Raw genomic sequence first — 16,760 nt, forward strand, 5'->3', positions numbered from 1 at the left:
CAAATGACAATGAAAACACAACAATCCAAAATCTATGGGACACAGCAAAAGCAGTCTTGAGAGGGAAGTTCATAGCTCTACAAGCCTACTGCAAGAAACAAGAAACAATGAGAATAAATGACCTAACTCTACAACTCGAAGAGTTAGAAAGAGAGCAACAAAAAAGGCCCACTGTAAGCAGAAGGAAGGGAATAACAAAGATCAGAGCGGAGATAAACGACATAGAGACCAAAAATCAATACAAAAGATCAACAAAACCAAGAGCTGGTTCTTTGAAAGGATAAACAAGATTGATACACCTCTAGCCAGGCTCACCAAGAAACAAAGAGAGAGGACCCAAATAAACAAAATCAGAAATGAAAGAGGAGAAATAACAACAGACCCCATAGAAATACAAAGGATTGTTAGAAAATACTATGAATAACTCTACTCCAACACACTAGACAACCTGGAGGAAATGGACATATTCCTAGATAAATACAACATTCCAAAACTTAACCAGGAAGAATCTAAAAATCCCAAAGGCCAATAACTATGGAGGAAATCAAAGCAGTAATCAAAAAGCTTCCAGCAAACAAAAGCTCGGGGCCAGATGGCTTCACAGGGGAGTTTTACCAAACATTCAAGAAAGACCTAAAACCTATCATCCTCAGACTATGTCAAAAGATCCAAGAGGAAGGAACACTTCCAAGCTCATTCTATGAAGCCAACATCACCCTAATCCCAAAACCAGATAAAGACAATACAATGAAAGAGAATTATAGGCCAATATCCCTCATGAACATAGATGCCAAAATCCTCAACAAAATCCTAGCAAATCGGATCCAGCAATACATCAAAAAGATCATACACCATGACCAAGTAGGATTTATCCCAGGGATGCAAGGATGGTACAATATCCGCAAATCAATAAACGTGATACATCACATAAACAAATTGAGAGAAAAAAACCACATAGTCATATCAATTGATGCGGAAAAAGCATTTGACAAAACCCAACACCCTTTCTTGATAAAAACTCTCAGCAAGATAGGAATTGAGGGATCATACCTCAACATAATAAAAGCCATATATGACAAACCCACAGCCAACATCATAATCAATGGGCAAAACCTAAAACCATTCCCCCTAAAAACAGGAACAAGACAGGGATGTCCCCTCTCACCACTCCTGTTCAACATAGTACTGGAAGTACTAGCCGTTGCGATCAGACACGAAGAAGAAATAAAAGGCATCCAGATTGGAAACAAAGAAGTAAAACTGTCCTTATTTGCAGATGACATGATACTGTACATACAGAACCCTAAAGACTCCATCAAAAAATTATTAGACTTAATAAATGAATTCGGCAATGAAGCAGGATACAAAATTAATGCTAAGAAATCCATGGCATTTCTTTACACCAATAGTGAACTTACAGAAAGTGAAACTACAGAAGCAATCCCATTTACCATTGCACCAAAAAAATTAAAATACCTAGGAATAAACTTAACTAAGGAGGTAAAAGACTTATATGCTGAAAACTACAGGTCACTGAAAAAAGAGATAGAGGAAGACATAAACAGATGGAAGAATATACCGTGTTCATGGATTGGTAGAATCAACATCATCAAAATGTCCATACTACCCAAAGCAATTTATAGATTCAATGCAATCCCCATTAAATTACCAACGGCATACTTCACAGATCTAGAACGAACTCTCCAAAAATTCATCTGGAATAAAAAAAGACCCCGAATAGCTGCAGCAATCCTGAGAAAGAACAAAGTAGGTGGGATCTCAATACCAGATATCAAACTGTATTAGAAAGCCACTGTTCTTAAAACAGCTTGGTACTGGCACAAGAACAGACATATAGATCAATGGAATAGAATAGACACCCCAGAAATCGACCCAAACCACTATGCCCAATTAATATTCGACAAAGGAGGCAAGAGCATACAATGGAGTCAAGACAGTCTTTTCAATAAATGGTGTTGGGAAAATTGGACAGATACATGCAAAAGGATGAAACTAGATCACCAACTCACACCATACACAAAAATAAACTCAAAATGGATAAAAGACTTAAATGTAAGACGGGAAACCATAAAAATACTAGAGGAATCCACAGGCAGCGAAATCGCAAACATATGCCTAAGAAATTTCTTCTCTGATAATGCTCCTAGGGCAATAGAAACTAAAGAGAAAATAAACAAATGGGACTACATAAAAATAAAAAGCTTTTGCACAGCAAAGGAAACCATCAACAAAACAACAAGAAGACCCACTACATGGGAGAACATATTTGCCAATGATACCACCGATAAGGGTTTAATTTCCAACATTTACAGGGATCTCATGAAACTTAACAAAAGGAAGATAAACAATCCAATAAAAAAATGGGCAACGGTCCTAGATAGACACTTTTCAAAAGAGGACATACAGAAGACCGAAAGACATAGGAAAACCTGCTCAAAGTCACTAATTATACGAGAGATGCAAATCAAAACGACAATGCGTTATCATCTCACACCTGTCAGAATGGCTATCATCAACAAATCAACAAACAACAAGTGTTGGAGAGGATGTGGAGAAAAAGGAACCCTTCTGCACTGCTGGTGGGAATGCAGACTGGTGCAGCCACTGTGGAGAACAGTATGGAGCTACCTCAGAAGATTAAAAACAGAACTCCCATTTGACCCAGTGATCCCACTTCTCGGAATATATCCCAAGAAGCCAGAAATGCCAATTAGAAAGGATATATGCACCCCTATGTTCATAGCAGCACAATTCACCATAGCTAAGATTTGGAACAGCCTAGGTGCCCATCAGCAGATGAGTGGATTAGAAAACTGTGGTACATCTACACAATGGAATACTATACTGCGGTAAAAAAAAAGGAACTCTTGCCTTATGCAACAGCATGGATGGAACTGGAGAGCATTATGCTAAGTGAAATAAGCCAGTCAGAGAAAGATAAATACCACATGATCTCACTCATTTGTGGATTATAGAGAATAACATAGACTGATGAAAAGGGACAGACCCAAAGACTGAGAAACAGCGATCAGGCTATCAATCCCCAGAAGGAAAGTAGGGGAGGGTGGGGGAAAGGGGAAGAGATCAACTGAAGGACTTGTATACATGTATATAAGCCAAACCAATGGACATGGACAACAGGGGGATGGGAGCATGAGTTTGTGCGTGGGGGGGAGGTTGGGCGTTAATGGGGGGGATGAGGACACATTTGTAATACCTTAACTAATAAAAAAAAAAAACACCATTGAAAGTATCAACAGTAGACTAGGAGAAGAGGAGGACCGAATTAGTGAATTAGAAGACAAGGAAGCAAAACACACCCAAATGTACTGCAATTGGAGAAAAAAATTAAAAGACAGGAAGAGAGCCTAAGGGAGCTTTGGGACAACATGAAATGAAACAACATACGAATAATAGGGGTGCCAGAACAACAGAAAGATGAACAAGGATTAGAAAACCTATTCGAAGAAATAATATCAGAAAACTTCCCTGAGGTGGGGAAGAAAAGTCACAGAAGCCCAGAGAGTCCCAAACAAGGTGAACACAAAAAGACCCACACCAAGACACATCATAATTACCATGACAAATGTTCAGGACAAAGAGAGAATCTTACAGGATGCAAGAGAGAGACGGAAAGTTACATAAAAGGGATCTCCCATTAGATTATCAAATGATTTCTCAACAGAAATACATCAGGCCAGAAAAGAATGCACGGAAATTTACAAAGTGAGGCAAAGCAAAGGACTGAATCCAAGAATACTCTATCCAGCAAGGCTATCATTCAAAATTGAAGGGGAATTAAGAAGCTTCACAGACAAAAAAAAAGGCTAAGGAAGTTTATCACCACCAAGCCAGCAATGCAAGGAATGCTAAAGGGACTGGTGTAAAAAGAAGAAATAAAAAGCTCAGAAAGAAAACAGCCACACAAAAAAAGAAATGGCTATAAACAAGTACCTTTCAATAATAACTTTAAACGTAAACAGACTAAATGCTCCAACCAAAAGACATCGAGTGGCTGAATGGATAAAAATACATGACCCATACATCTGCTGTCTACAAGAGACCCACCTCATTAGAAGGGACTCACACAGACTGAAAGTGAAGGGATGGAAAAATATCTTTCAGGCAAATGGAAAGGAAAAGAAAGCTGGGGTAGCAATACTTATATCGGACAAAATAGACCTCAAAGTGAAGGCCATAAGAAGAGATAAGGAAGGCCACTTCATAATACTAAAGGGATCAATACAACAAGAAGATATAACGCCGGTAAACATATATGTACCCAATGCAGGAGCACCCAAATTCATAAAAAAAACTCCTGGAAGATATCAAAGGAGAGATCGACAACAATACAATCATAGTAGGGGACTTTAATACACCACTGACAGCACTGGATAAGTCCTCTAGACAAACAATCAGCAAAGAAACAGCAATCCTAAATGACTTACTAGATCAGATGGACTTAATTGACATCTTCAGAACACTTCACACCAAAGCCACGGAATATACATTCTACTCAAGTGCTCATAAGACATATTCAAAAATAGACCATATATTGGGACACAAGCAAAGTATCCCCAAATTCAAGAAGACTGAAATCATAAAAAGCATCTTCTCAGACCACAATGGCATAATATTAGAAATAAACTACAAGAAAAACAACCCAAAATACTCAAACACCTGGAAGCTGAATAGCATGTTATTAAATATTGATAGGGTTACCAATGAGATCAAAGAAGAAATTAAAAACATCCTGGAAACTAATGACAATGAAAACACAACAATCCCAAACCTATGGGACACAATGAAAGCAGTCCTGAGAGGGAAGTTTATAGCTCTACCGGCCTATCTCAAAAAACAAGAAAAAATGGTAGTTAAACATCTAATTCTACAACTCAAAGAATTAGAAAGAGAGCAACAAGAGAACCCCAGAGTGAGCAGAAGGAAGGAGATAATAAAGATTAGAGCAGAAATAAATGACATAGAGACCAAAAAAACAATACAGAAAATCAATGAAACCAAGAGCTGGTTCTTTGAAAGGATAAACAAGATTGACAAACCTCTAGCCAGACTCACCAAGAAGCAGAGAGAGAGGACCCAAATAAATAAAATCAGAAACAATAGAGGCGAAATAACAACAGACCCCACAGAAATAGAAATGATTGTTAAAAAATACTATGGACAGCTCTACTCCAACAAACTAGACAACCTGGAGGAAATGGACAAATTCCTAGAAAAATACAACATTCCAAAACTCAATCAGGAAGAATCTAAAAATCTCAACAGGCCAATAACTATGGAAGAAATTGAAGCAGTCATCAAAAAGCTTCCATCAAACAAAAGCCCAGGACCAGACGGCTTCACAGGGGAGTTTTACCAAACATTCAAGGAAGAACTAAAACCTATCCTCCTCAGAATACTACAAAAAATTCAAGAGGAAGGAACACTTCCAAGCTCATTCTATGAAGCCAGCATCACCCTAATACCAAAACCAGGTAAAGACAACACAATGAAAGAGAATTACAGGCCAATATCCCTCATGAACATAGATGCCAAAATACTCAACAAAATCTTAGCAAATCGGATCCAGCAGTACATCAGAAAGATCATACACCATGACCAAGTAGGATTTATCCCAGGGATGCAAGGATGGTACAATATCCGCAAATCAATAAACGTGATACATCACATAAACAAATTGAAAGAAAAAAACCACATGGTCATATCAATTGATGCAGAAAAAGCATTTGACATAATTCAACACCCATTTTTGATAAAAACTTTCTGTAAGGCGGGAGTGGAAGCATCAAACCTCAACATAATAAAAGCCATATATGACAGGCCCACAGCCAACATCATACTATATGGACAAAAACTAACACCATTTCCCCTAAGGACAGGAACAAGAAAGGGATGCCCCCTCTTACCACTCTTGTTCAACATAGTACTGGAAGTGTTAGCCATTGCAATTAGGCAAGAAGAAGAAATAAAAGGCATCCAAATTGGAAAAGAGGAAGTAAAACTGTCCTTATTTGCAGACGACATGATATTATACATGCAAAACCCTAGAGACTCCATCAAAAAGCTACTAGAATTAATACATGAATTTGGCAATGTAGTAGGATAGAAAATTAACCCTAAAGAAATCTGAGGCATTTCTATGCACCAATAGTGAACTTTCAGAAAGAGAGATTATAAAAACAATCCCATTTACCATTGCACCAAAAAAAATTAAGCTACCTAGGAATAAACTTAACTAAAGAGGTAAAGGACCTCTACTCAGAAAACTACAGGACATTGAAAAAAAGATATAGAGGAAGACATAAACAGATGGAAGAACATACCATGTTCATGGATTGGTAGAATCAACATCATTAAAATGTCCATACTACCCAAAGCAATCTATAAATTCAATGCACTTCCCATTAAAATACCAACGGCATACTTCACAGATCTAGAACGAACTCTCCAAAAATTCATCTGGAATAAAAAAAGACCCCGAATAGCTGCAGCAATCCTGAAAAAGAACAAAGTAGGTGGGATCTCAACTCCAGATATCAAGATGTATTACAAAGCCACTATTCTCAAAACTGCCTGGTACTGGCACAAGAACAGGCATATAGATCAATGGAATAGAATAGAGAGCCCAGAAATCGGCCTGAACCAATGTGCTCAATTAATATTTGACAAAGGAGGCAAGACCATACAATGGAGTCAAGATAGTCTCTTCAATAAATGATGTTGGGAAAATTGGACAGATATATGCAAGAAAATGAAACTAGACCACCAACTTACACCATACACAAAAATAAACTCAAAATGGATAAAGGACTAAATGTACGACAGGAAACCATAAAAATTCTTGAAGAATCCAAAGGCAACACAATCTCAAGCATATGCCGAAGCAATTCCTTCACTGATACAGCTCCTAGGGCACTTGAAACTAAAGAGAAAATGAACAAATGGGACTACATCTAAATAAAAAGCTTCTGCACAGCAAAAGAAACCATCAACAAAACAACAAGAAAACCCACTGTGTGGGAAAACATATTTGCCAATGTCATATCTGATAAGGGCCTAATCTCCAAAATTTATAGGGAACTCATACAACTTAACAAAAGGAAGATAAACAATCCAATCAAAAAATGGGCAAAGGACCTAAATAGACACCTTTCAAAAGAGGACATTCAGAAAGCCAAGAGACATATGAAAACATGCTCAAAGTCACTAATCATCTGAGAGATGCAAATCAAAACAACAATGAGGTACCATTTCACACCTGTCAGACTGGCTATCATCAACAAATCAACAAACGACAAGTGCTGGAGAGGATGTGGAAAAAAAATGAATACTCGTGCACTGCTGGTGGGAATGCAGACTGGTGCAGCCACTATGGAAGACAGTATGGAGTTTCCTTAAAAAACTGAAAATGGAACTCCCATTTGACCCTGTGATCCCACTTCTAGGAATATATCCCAAGAAACCAGAAACACCAATCAGAAAGGATATATGCACGCCTATGTTCATAGCAGCACAATTCACCATAGCTAAGATCTGGAAACAGCCTAAGTGCCCATCAGTAGATGAATGGATTAGAAAACTGTGGTACATCTACACGATGGAATACTATGCTGCTGTACAAAGGAAGGAACTCTTACCATTTGTAAGGGTATGGATGGAACTGGAGAGCATTATGCTAAGTGAAATAAGCCCGTCAATGAAGGAAAAATACCACATGATCTCACTCATTCATGGATAATAAAGACCAGTATAAACTTTTGAACAATAATAGATACAGAGGCAGAGCTGCCTCAAACAGATTGTCAAACTGCAGCGGGAAGGCGGGGGAGGGTTGGGGGGCAGGAGGGAGGGGGGTAAGAGATCAACCAAAGGACTTGTATGCATGCATGTAAGCATAACCAATGGACATAAGACACTGGGGCATAGGGGATGCTAGGGGACTGTCAAGGGCGGGGGGGAAAAAAGGACACATATGTAATACCCTTTGTAATACTTTAAGCAATAAAAAAAAACAGAAAAAAAAGAAAAATTATAAAGATCAAGTTGAAGGAGAGAACCAAGATGGTGCCGTAGGTAAATGCTGGTACTTGCAGCCTCCTAGTACAAGCACATCAAAATTACAGCTAAAACACAGAACAACCATCCAAATTACCTGAAATCTGGCTGAATAGAAATCCTACAACTACAGAAGTAAAGAAGAAAGCACACTGAGAATGGTAGGAGGGGCTGAGGGGTGAAACAGGATGGTTGAATACCCATGTGTGGTATTTTTTTAATTAGGAGGGATGTCTAGGGGTGGAGGCCCCCCATGAGAAGCAATGAGTCCCAGCCCCACACCAAACCCTCAACCCAGGGTTCCAAAGCTGGGAAGAGAAGTCCCCGTAACTTCAGGCTACAAAACTAGCAGGGCTTATCGCTGAGTGACAAGGAGGCTGCTGGAAACACAGGCAGTTCCTCTTAAAGGGCCAGTGCACGAACTTACATAGCCCCACTCCCTTTGAGCTCCAGTGCTGGGGAAGTGGCTTGGAGGGGATACAGAAACATATGGGGAGGAACTGAATTGTCTGACATCAAAGCAAGAACTTGGGGACGGCTTTCTCCCAGACAGGGGTACTCCCAGGGGTCATTGTTCCTGTTCTGAGACCTCCCCATAGTAGAGCTGACTGGCAGGCACCATATTTGAGTCCACATAAACCTGCCTCATACTGTTTGCTCCACCCTGGTGATTCCCTAAGACCCTGCCCTGCCCAATTTGCAGCCCTATCTAAGCTGTTTGCAGCTACTTTTCCATATGAATGGCCTGTCCTGGCTCAGGCTTCAGACCTTTATAAAATCTCTCAAACAAGTAGCAGCTGGCATCAGTGTGCCCCATAACTCTCAATAAGAGGCCCCAGGCCCGACATTAGCAGCAGCCTGCCTTGCTTCACAGCTTGGCCTCTCCTGGGAATTTCCAAGTCCAATACAAGTAGCAGCCATCTGCAGATTGCTCGGAAGCTCCTTAAGGGTGACCCCAGAGAGGGCTCAGGCAATGGCTGACTTTTCCCTTCCAGGGGGGCCCCAGAGCCAGTGTGTCTGACAGACAGCTTCAGACGATGCCAGATTACAATTCAACACATCCATGAGCAACACAGTCAAGGGACAGACTCAGTGAGCACCAAAGCCACGGTGAAACCAGTCCTGCTCCATAGGGGTGTCTCCTGCACAGTAGCTCTTCCACTGTAGTCACAGCTGGTCCTCACAGCCAGCTGGCCCAGGGGTATATCTTTCCCAGTGATGCCAACAACAATCAAGGCTCAACTACAATAAGACAGTGCACAAGGACACACCTAGAATGCTCAGCTCAGGTGATTAGGGAGGCTGAGCCACTGGGCCCTACACATAAGGTCATGCTACCAATTCCAGGAGACATAGCAGCTTTACTTAATAGATAGAAACAAACAGGATAAGTCAAAATGCAGAGACAAAGGAAAAGAACAGAATGAAAGAACAGAGGCAATCTCTAGAAAAAGAACTAAATTAAATGGAAACAAGAAAACTACTAAATACAGAGTTTAAAACAATGGTTATAAGGATGCTCAAGGTACTTAGTGAGAATTTCAAGGAAATTAGTGTTGACATCAAAGTCATGTAAAAAGATGAATTAGAAATGAAGGATATACTAACTGAAATGAAGAATATTTTACAGGGAAGAAACAGTAGAGTAGAGGATGCCAAGAATCCAGTCAGCAATTTGAAATATGAGGAAGCAGAAAGCACCCAATCAGAAGAGCAAAAGAGCAAAATGATCCAAAAATATGGAGCTAGTGTAAGGAACCTCTGGGACAACTTTAAGTGAACCAACATTCACATCATGGGCATGCAAGAAGGAGAAGAGAGAGAGCAAGATATTGAAAACCCATTTGAAGAAATAATGATAGTAATTTCCCCTACTGGATGAAAGATACAGACTTACAAGTCCAGGAAGCACAGAGAGTATCAAACAAGAGGGATCCAAAGAGGCCCACACCAAGACACATCATAATTAAAATGCCATAGGTTAAAGACAAAGATGGAATCTTAAAAGCAGCAAGAGAAAAGCAGTTAGTTACCCACAAGAGAGCACCCATATGACTGTCAGCTGGTTTCTCAACAGAAACTTTACAAGTCAGAAGGGAGTAGCAAGAAATATTCAAAGTGATGAATAGCAAGGACCTAAAACCAAGTCTTCCTCTCCAAACATAGGCCTCTCAGCCATTGGACCCTGCCTATGGGCTAGGAGGTGGGCCTTTATCTACCTAAGAAGGATGCTGAATGTGTGCTTGCCCCTAATATATGTCTCCTTCATCAATTGTCTTCATTCCCATTATTAAATATGCTCTTTTCAAGGCCTAGAGCTTCAAGAGACTCTTATTAAAGCACGTACTTGACCTGAATGAGTTGATTGAATTAATTAGCTATCTCACTGGATCCTGAGAAATCAATTTATTTAAAGGATTAGAGGGCAGGAGAGCTTCCGGTATGGAAGGAAGAGGTTGTGACCTGAAAACACTCAGGTCAGTTTTTAATGCCCACCTTGAAAGTAACCCTCCTCTCTGTCCTCAGCTCTCATTAGTCCAGTTTATTTGAGAGGGTGACCCCTGGAGCTGGGCTTCCATTGGCTGAGCCTCAGAGGAGAGCTTACCTCCATTTTCTAGTTTCACCTGGAAACTATCACTTAAGTGATCTCATGATTTTTTCCAGTTCCGCAGTCTCCACATCCTGCATCTACTGCCAACTCTTAGTCCTGGTTTTACTCCCCAAGGAAAGGAAAGAATGATGCAGCTGAATTCTGAGGAATACTACAGAAAGACATAGCAAAGTAGGAGAGAGAGGGGCCAGGAAAGGATAGAGAGCAAGGCTGTGGAGACAGCGACAGGATTTATGCCCCACGGGCTGTTTTACCCAGTAGGATTCATAAAACAATGTTCCACAGGAGCCCAGCATTCCTTAAACACCTGGAGGGGATGCTGTGAGCCTTGGCCAAAATAAAATCTTTCAGCATTAGAGCAGTAATCAAATTATGCTACAGCTTCTTTTTCTTTGCCTTACATGTGTTTGTGGATACCTGTCTTTATAGAATGGTTGCTGCTTTGTCCAGATTCTCAGAACGAAAGGGAACCTGGCTCCAGAGCAAGGCATGATGCAACGGCTCCTAGGGGTGGGGTGGGGCTGCTAAAGAAGGGCTCAGCCTTACCCAGTGTAGGCCACTGTGCCAACATGCAGGGCCTATAGTACCATACATTTTGAAAAAGAAGTAAGGTGTCTACATACTTTAGTGAACTCTATTTTTAAAAAGTTGGCAGCCGATTACAAACAAACAAAACAAAAACAAGAAATGCTTCTTCTGGCCACCTGGAAGGTGATGGTCTCTGGTCCAGGGCACCTGTGGCTGGGTGCCTTGGTTTACAGACTGGCGTGGCTATTCCTTTGATGGGCATTGGCCTTGTGGACAGCTGGACAGTCATTTGAAGGTGTCATCCTCAACTCACACCAAGGGCAGATCCCAACCCGGTATGGGGACAAGGGAGTTTAGGGAGCTCAGATGGACAACTGGAATTGAGCAGAGCAAATGTTTCAGATCATATTGACTCAACTGGACTTGTAAAAGTATTGATTTCTCAGCATTCCTCTTGGACTGCACTTAAATCTAATTAAAAACAAGTTTTGTACAATACTTGAATGTTATTTCACTTTTCACTGTGGTTGCATATAAACCCAAAATAAATAAATACATAAATAAATAAACCATATCTTACTGGGCTAATCTTCACCTATAGTCAACACCAGAGAATGAGCTGGTGGACTCTAAGCAGTGAGGTTTTTCTGTTTCTTTGTTTGTTTGTTTTTTGCCACCAATTTCCTTAATAGCTTCTCTCTCTCTCTCTCTCTCTCTCTCTCTCTCTCTCTCTCTCTCTCTCTCTCTCTTTGTCTCTCTCTCTCTCTCTCTTTCTAGGAATTTGTACATTTCCTCCAGGTTGTCTAGTTTGTTGGAGTAGAGCTGTTCATAGTATTTTTTAACAATCATTTCTATTTCTGTGGGGTCTGTTGTTATTTCGCCTCTATCGTTTCTGATTTTGTTTATTTGGGTCCTCTCTCTTTGCTTCTTGGTGAGCCTGGCTAGAGGTTTGTCAATCTTGTTTATCCTTTCAAAGAACCAGCTCTTGGTTTCATTGATTTTCTGTATTGTTTTTTTGGTCTCTATGTCATTTATTTCTGCTCTAATCTTTATTATCCCCTTCCTTCTGCTCACTCTGGGGTTTTCTTGTTGCTTTCTTTCTAATTCTTTGAGCTGTAACTCTCTCTCTCTTCTTTCATATTCTCATCTTCCATGTATTCCTTCAACATCTCCCAAGTAGAACAGGATTACATTTCAAGCAGAAAATAAGTTATATATTTGATGCTTACTTGGGACTTGTGATGGTGTTAAGAAGGTGAGAACATTTTCTTTGAATGAAAATCTGTGTGCTATGTGCTGTGCACCAGCCTCAGTCCTTCATATGTGTTCAATAAGTATTGTTTGATTCAATAAATGAGCAAATGTGGCAAGAAAGAATGATGACATGATTTTATTTCAGAACAGATAGCTTTCCCTTGAAGAAGTTAAGGTAAGTGTGTATAGTTCATCACTGGGCTCTCAAGTCTCTTAGGTGGACAACAGAACCTCAGGAGATGGGAGCAGGAGATGGCCTCACTCCTCATCCCGCCTTCATTCCAGTTCTACCTTCATCTTTGCCACATCAATGTATTGATCTCCTAATACTTTTCTTTAAGTCAACCCTCTCTTTCATTCATTCATAACATCATCTGAATGAAAAACTAGGATCTTTAGCAAACAGATCACAATATCATTCTTTGTTAATGTTGCTGGCAACCCTGGAGCTGGGGGCTTGTTCTTTTGTTAGAAAGGGAGATCATGAGGGGTTAGGAATAGTAAGAACTTCTTTCCATCAAAGTAAGATTTTCTTTTTCATGATAGACTCAAAGGATTGAAGGAGAATTGAAAAGGGAATAACCTTCCATGCTATTGAAAAATATAGCATATCTGAATACCAGCAAAGCCTGTCCTAAATTGGGAAATTCTGATCTAGTCCAACTTCCTCATATTACAGGTAAGCAAAGGGAGGCAGAGAGCAGGACAGTGACTTGGCCAGCTGTAGAAATGGGACCGACCTTACATCCCAGAATTCTTCCCACTCTGAGAGGAACAGGGATGCCTATTCTCTCTGTCTGTGAAAATATGGATGGCTACATGAAGGAAGAAGTCCTGCGTCAAAATGCAGGGAGAAGTGGGAAGAGCTGGGCACTGAGGTAGTGAACTGGCAATGGTGTGCATGGGGAATTTAGGGGGCTAAAGGGGAGAGGAGGTTACCATTTGTTATCTTGTCTAATCCCTTTTTTACAGGTGGACCAGAGAAGGAAATGACTTGTCTAGGGTCTCAGGGCCTCTCATGGCTCGGGGAGAGGGCCACTCCCTATCTCTGCCTTCCCAGCCTCGTGCTTTATAGGGCTCCACTGCAGCCCTCCAGCCCTGACATCTCTGCTTGTTTGTGAAATTGGAGGTGGCATTTTAAATTTATCATTATAATTACTTTCCATCCACAGGAAAAATTACATCTTTATACCTGCACCAGCTGTCCCCAGAGTCATGCTTGGGGCTGGTTACTCCTCTCCACCCTTGAGATGTCCAGCAGGAAGGGACAGTGTACCTGGGAATAATTATGGTGTCTGCCCCCCTGGTAACTCACCGCAAATCTCTTCCCACACCTCTCGTTGCCACAGCACCCACAGCAGTCATTGTTCTTTAAGCCCAGGAACACAAGCACAGGGAAGATCATCTGTCAGCAGAGAAGCACCTTAGAATGGGTCTGGGATGTGAAAGTGAAGCAGGAATTTTAGGGAAATATAGGCAGGCTAAGGGATTTTTTAGAATTGGGGTCCATGGAAAAAACACAGGGAGAAGGTACATTTCTATAACACCAGGAATTCAGGTGCAGTTACATCTCCATAAGACAAGGGAGCAGCAACAGTTGTATTTACATAAGATAAGGGAACTGGAAGTAGCAAGAAAGGTCTATATTTATAAAATAAAGAGAAGGAAGCCCTTCATTCAGATGGAAAAGAAGAACACCCAGAGGGAATAGGGGAACAATGAGGATGGAGGGGGAGAACCTCACATGTCTCCTGTGAGGTTCAACCTTTGAGCCCAGGAGTTACTATACTAACCACCTGGAAGGGAAATATTGAACAATCAGAGGGGATATCAGGCACCAGGATCTGCAGCCTTTATAAGCCATAGGGAAAGGAACTCAGTGGGACCCTTTCCCCTTCCCTACTTGGGAGTCCATTCTGTGGGACTCTTCCCTCTCCCCACATGGGAGTCTGTACTTGTCCTTTAATAAATCTCCACCTTTGCTATACCACTTTCTGTCCTTGGATTCATTCTTCAATTCTAGCAGACAAAGAATCCAGGTTCCAGTCCAAAAATTCAGTATCAAAAGCAAGACCCACGCCTGCCTGGCTGTGTGAGGAGCCACAGCCATGATGTGAGACTTGGTGGCTGAAGGTTATGGCAGGAATGACAGAACGTCGCTGGTGGAGTGGACCAGTGTTATTGAGTATTTTGATGCCATTTGGCTTAACTGCAGTTTCAATGGACCAAGATTTCAAGATCTGACACTCCCAGTCTCCTTTTAGATCAGCGGTTCTCAACCTGTGGGTCGCGACCCCTGTGGGGGTCGAACGACCCTTTCACAGGGGTCGCTTAAGACCATCGAAAAACACATATATAATTACATATTGTTTTTGTGATTAATCACTATGCTTTAATTATGTTCAATTTGTAACAATGAAAATACATCCTGCATATCAGATATTTACATTATGATTCAAAACAGTAGCAAAATTACAGTTAAGAAGTAGCAACGAAAATAATTTTATGATTGGGGGTCACCACAACATGAGGAACTGTATTAAAGGGTCACAGCATTAGGAAGGTTGAGAACCATGATTTAGATGGTGGGTTAGGAAAAGAAAAAACAAAACAGGTTGGATTGTCATGATAAGGATCTCTCTCTAAAGCAGAAGCTCCCAGTCTCTACTGGAAACAGGAATAAGAAAGCCTTCATGCATGAGTGGAAGAAGAATCCTCTGACACCTATTTCTCTTGGTGGTTCAGTCAATCAATTTGCTATAAAGTATATTTCCACCCCCTTCTCCCCCTCCACATAGCACCCTCTCTTGTTTGAATTAAGAAATTCTGTGATGTTCAGTTTGGTTCCTGGAGCTTAATTGGCCCATGAGAACCACCAGACCAAGTTTAAATGACCTAGTAATGCAGCAGACAGGTCCTTGTCAGGCCCTAATGGAGAAGGAACAATTAAGGCACTGACTTTTCATAGAGCAATGCTTAGGCTTTTGTTAGCAGCTAAGTAGCTCCCTGGTTACAAAGTGCCCAATTTTGGAAGAATGGGGTGAAAATCTCCTTCAGGAGGATTTTAATACTCACCAAGAACCCGCTTCCTAATATTCCTCCAAAAAACCAGACCTCTTCAGAAAGGTGTTCATTGTTGTCTATCACTTTTCCTCCAGGGAAAAACAAAAGGATGTTAGCCAGGATGCCAAACACAGTGAGGGGAATGAGAGTGCCCCCCAGGCACTTGGCACACCCTCCGGTGCACATGCTGGGGAAGGATGGCACAGGACCGAGAAAAACGTCCCTCACTGCCTCCTTCACGGGGTCTCTTCAAAGTTATGAGCCAGAGGGTCCTAGTCAATGTCCCAGTTCAATTTGTATGTTGGAGCTGAGAAGCCAGCCAGCCTGGGAACTGTGCCCTGGCGTTGCTTCCACTTCTCAAATGGATCAGAACCTCGATGCTGATGGCTATTTATACCTTCTCCCTGACCCGGAGTCCTGGGTGTTTTTTTGTGCTCCCATAAATGAGATTATGTTTAGAGCAATCATTTAGTCATGGAAACCAATAACCTCTGTTAATAATCCACCGGTGCAGACAAGACACTCACATTGTTGCAATCGAGCACAGGGCTGAAACAAACAGCCTTTGGAACTACCCACCTTTCCTCTGACAGTGCCAGAAATATTCTCCCACCTCTTTTATAAATCACTGGAAAATTGAATCACCTCCTAGCTAACCTCATATCCCCGAAGTAGTCAGTAATGGACAGTGTGTGAAAGGCTGACTATAAGGTTATCCAGAACTTGTTTTCTTCAATATAAAAGTGAGACTTCAATGGTCCAGTCAGGTGTCACTGAGCTCAGGCCTACAGGATTAAAAAAAAAATCAGTGTAACTATTTGTTTTATTGCCTGATTGCTGTATTTCTATACTTGCTACTGAGTTAAGATCCACCTCCTTCCCTACCTGAGATGGTAGAAAGAAAAAAGTTTTCCCAATCATCCTGTTTAGCTACATCTTCCTTGCAGGAAGAAAAACCTCTACCTTTAAGGGGAAAGAAGGTTGGCGATGGATAGAGGAGAGGACACTGGTGAGTAGACTGGAGGCAGAGCTGGCAAAGTTGGAAGAGCAGGTAGAGAATGAAGGAAGGTGGCAGTAAAATGGACCTTTATGGAAACTGCCAGTGGCCAGGGGCAAGATTCAGTTACTAATTTGTGATACTTTGTGTCACTGAAGAAGGTCTCTGTCATGCTTAGACTAGGCCCTATGTTATGCAATGACTTGTTTG

The 16,760-nt window shown here is 41.1% G+C and overlaps 1 protein-coding gene across 1 annotated transcript in view; it reads right to left on the minus strand.

Annotated features, from left to right (window-relative positions):
- LOC132230542 (transmembrane 4 L6 family member 4) overlaps positions 1 to 15,934 on the minus strand; it is a 42,031-nt gene extending 26,097 nt beyond the window's left edge. Inside the window, exons 1-2 of the mRNA XM_059688155.1 lie at positions 15,566 to 15,934; positions 13,806 to 13,895 (exon numbers count right to left, since the gene is read on the minus strand). Coding sequence (XP_059544138.1) covers positions 13,806 to 13,895; positions 15,566 to 15,739 — 264 coding nt within the window. The 5' untranslated portion in view covers positions 15,740 to 15,934. The remainder of the gene's footprint in view (positions 1 to 13,805; positions 13,896 to 15,565) is intronic.
- Positions 15,935 to 16,760: the final 826 nt, after the last annotated feature.

Source organism: Myotis daubentonii, chromosome 3, assembly GCF_963259705.1.
Source record: "Myotis daubentonii chromosome 3, mMyoDau2.1, whole genome shotgun sequence".
In the NCBI taxonomy this organism is placed as follows: domain Eukaryota; kingdom Metazoa; phylum Chordata; class Mammalia; order Chiroptera; family Vespertilionidae; genus Myotis; species Myotis daubentonii.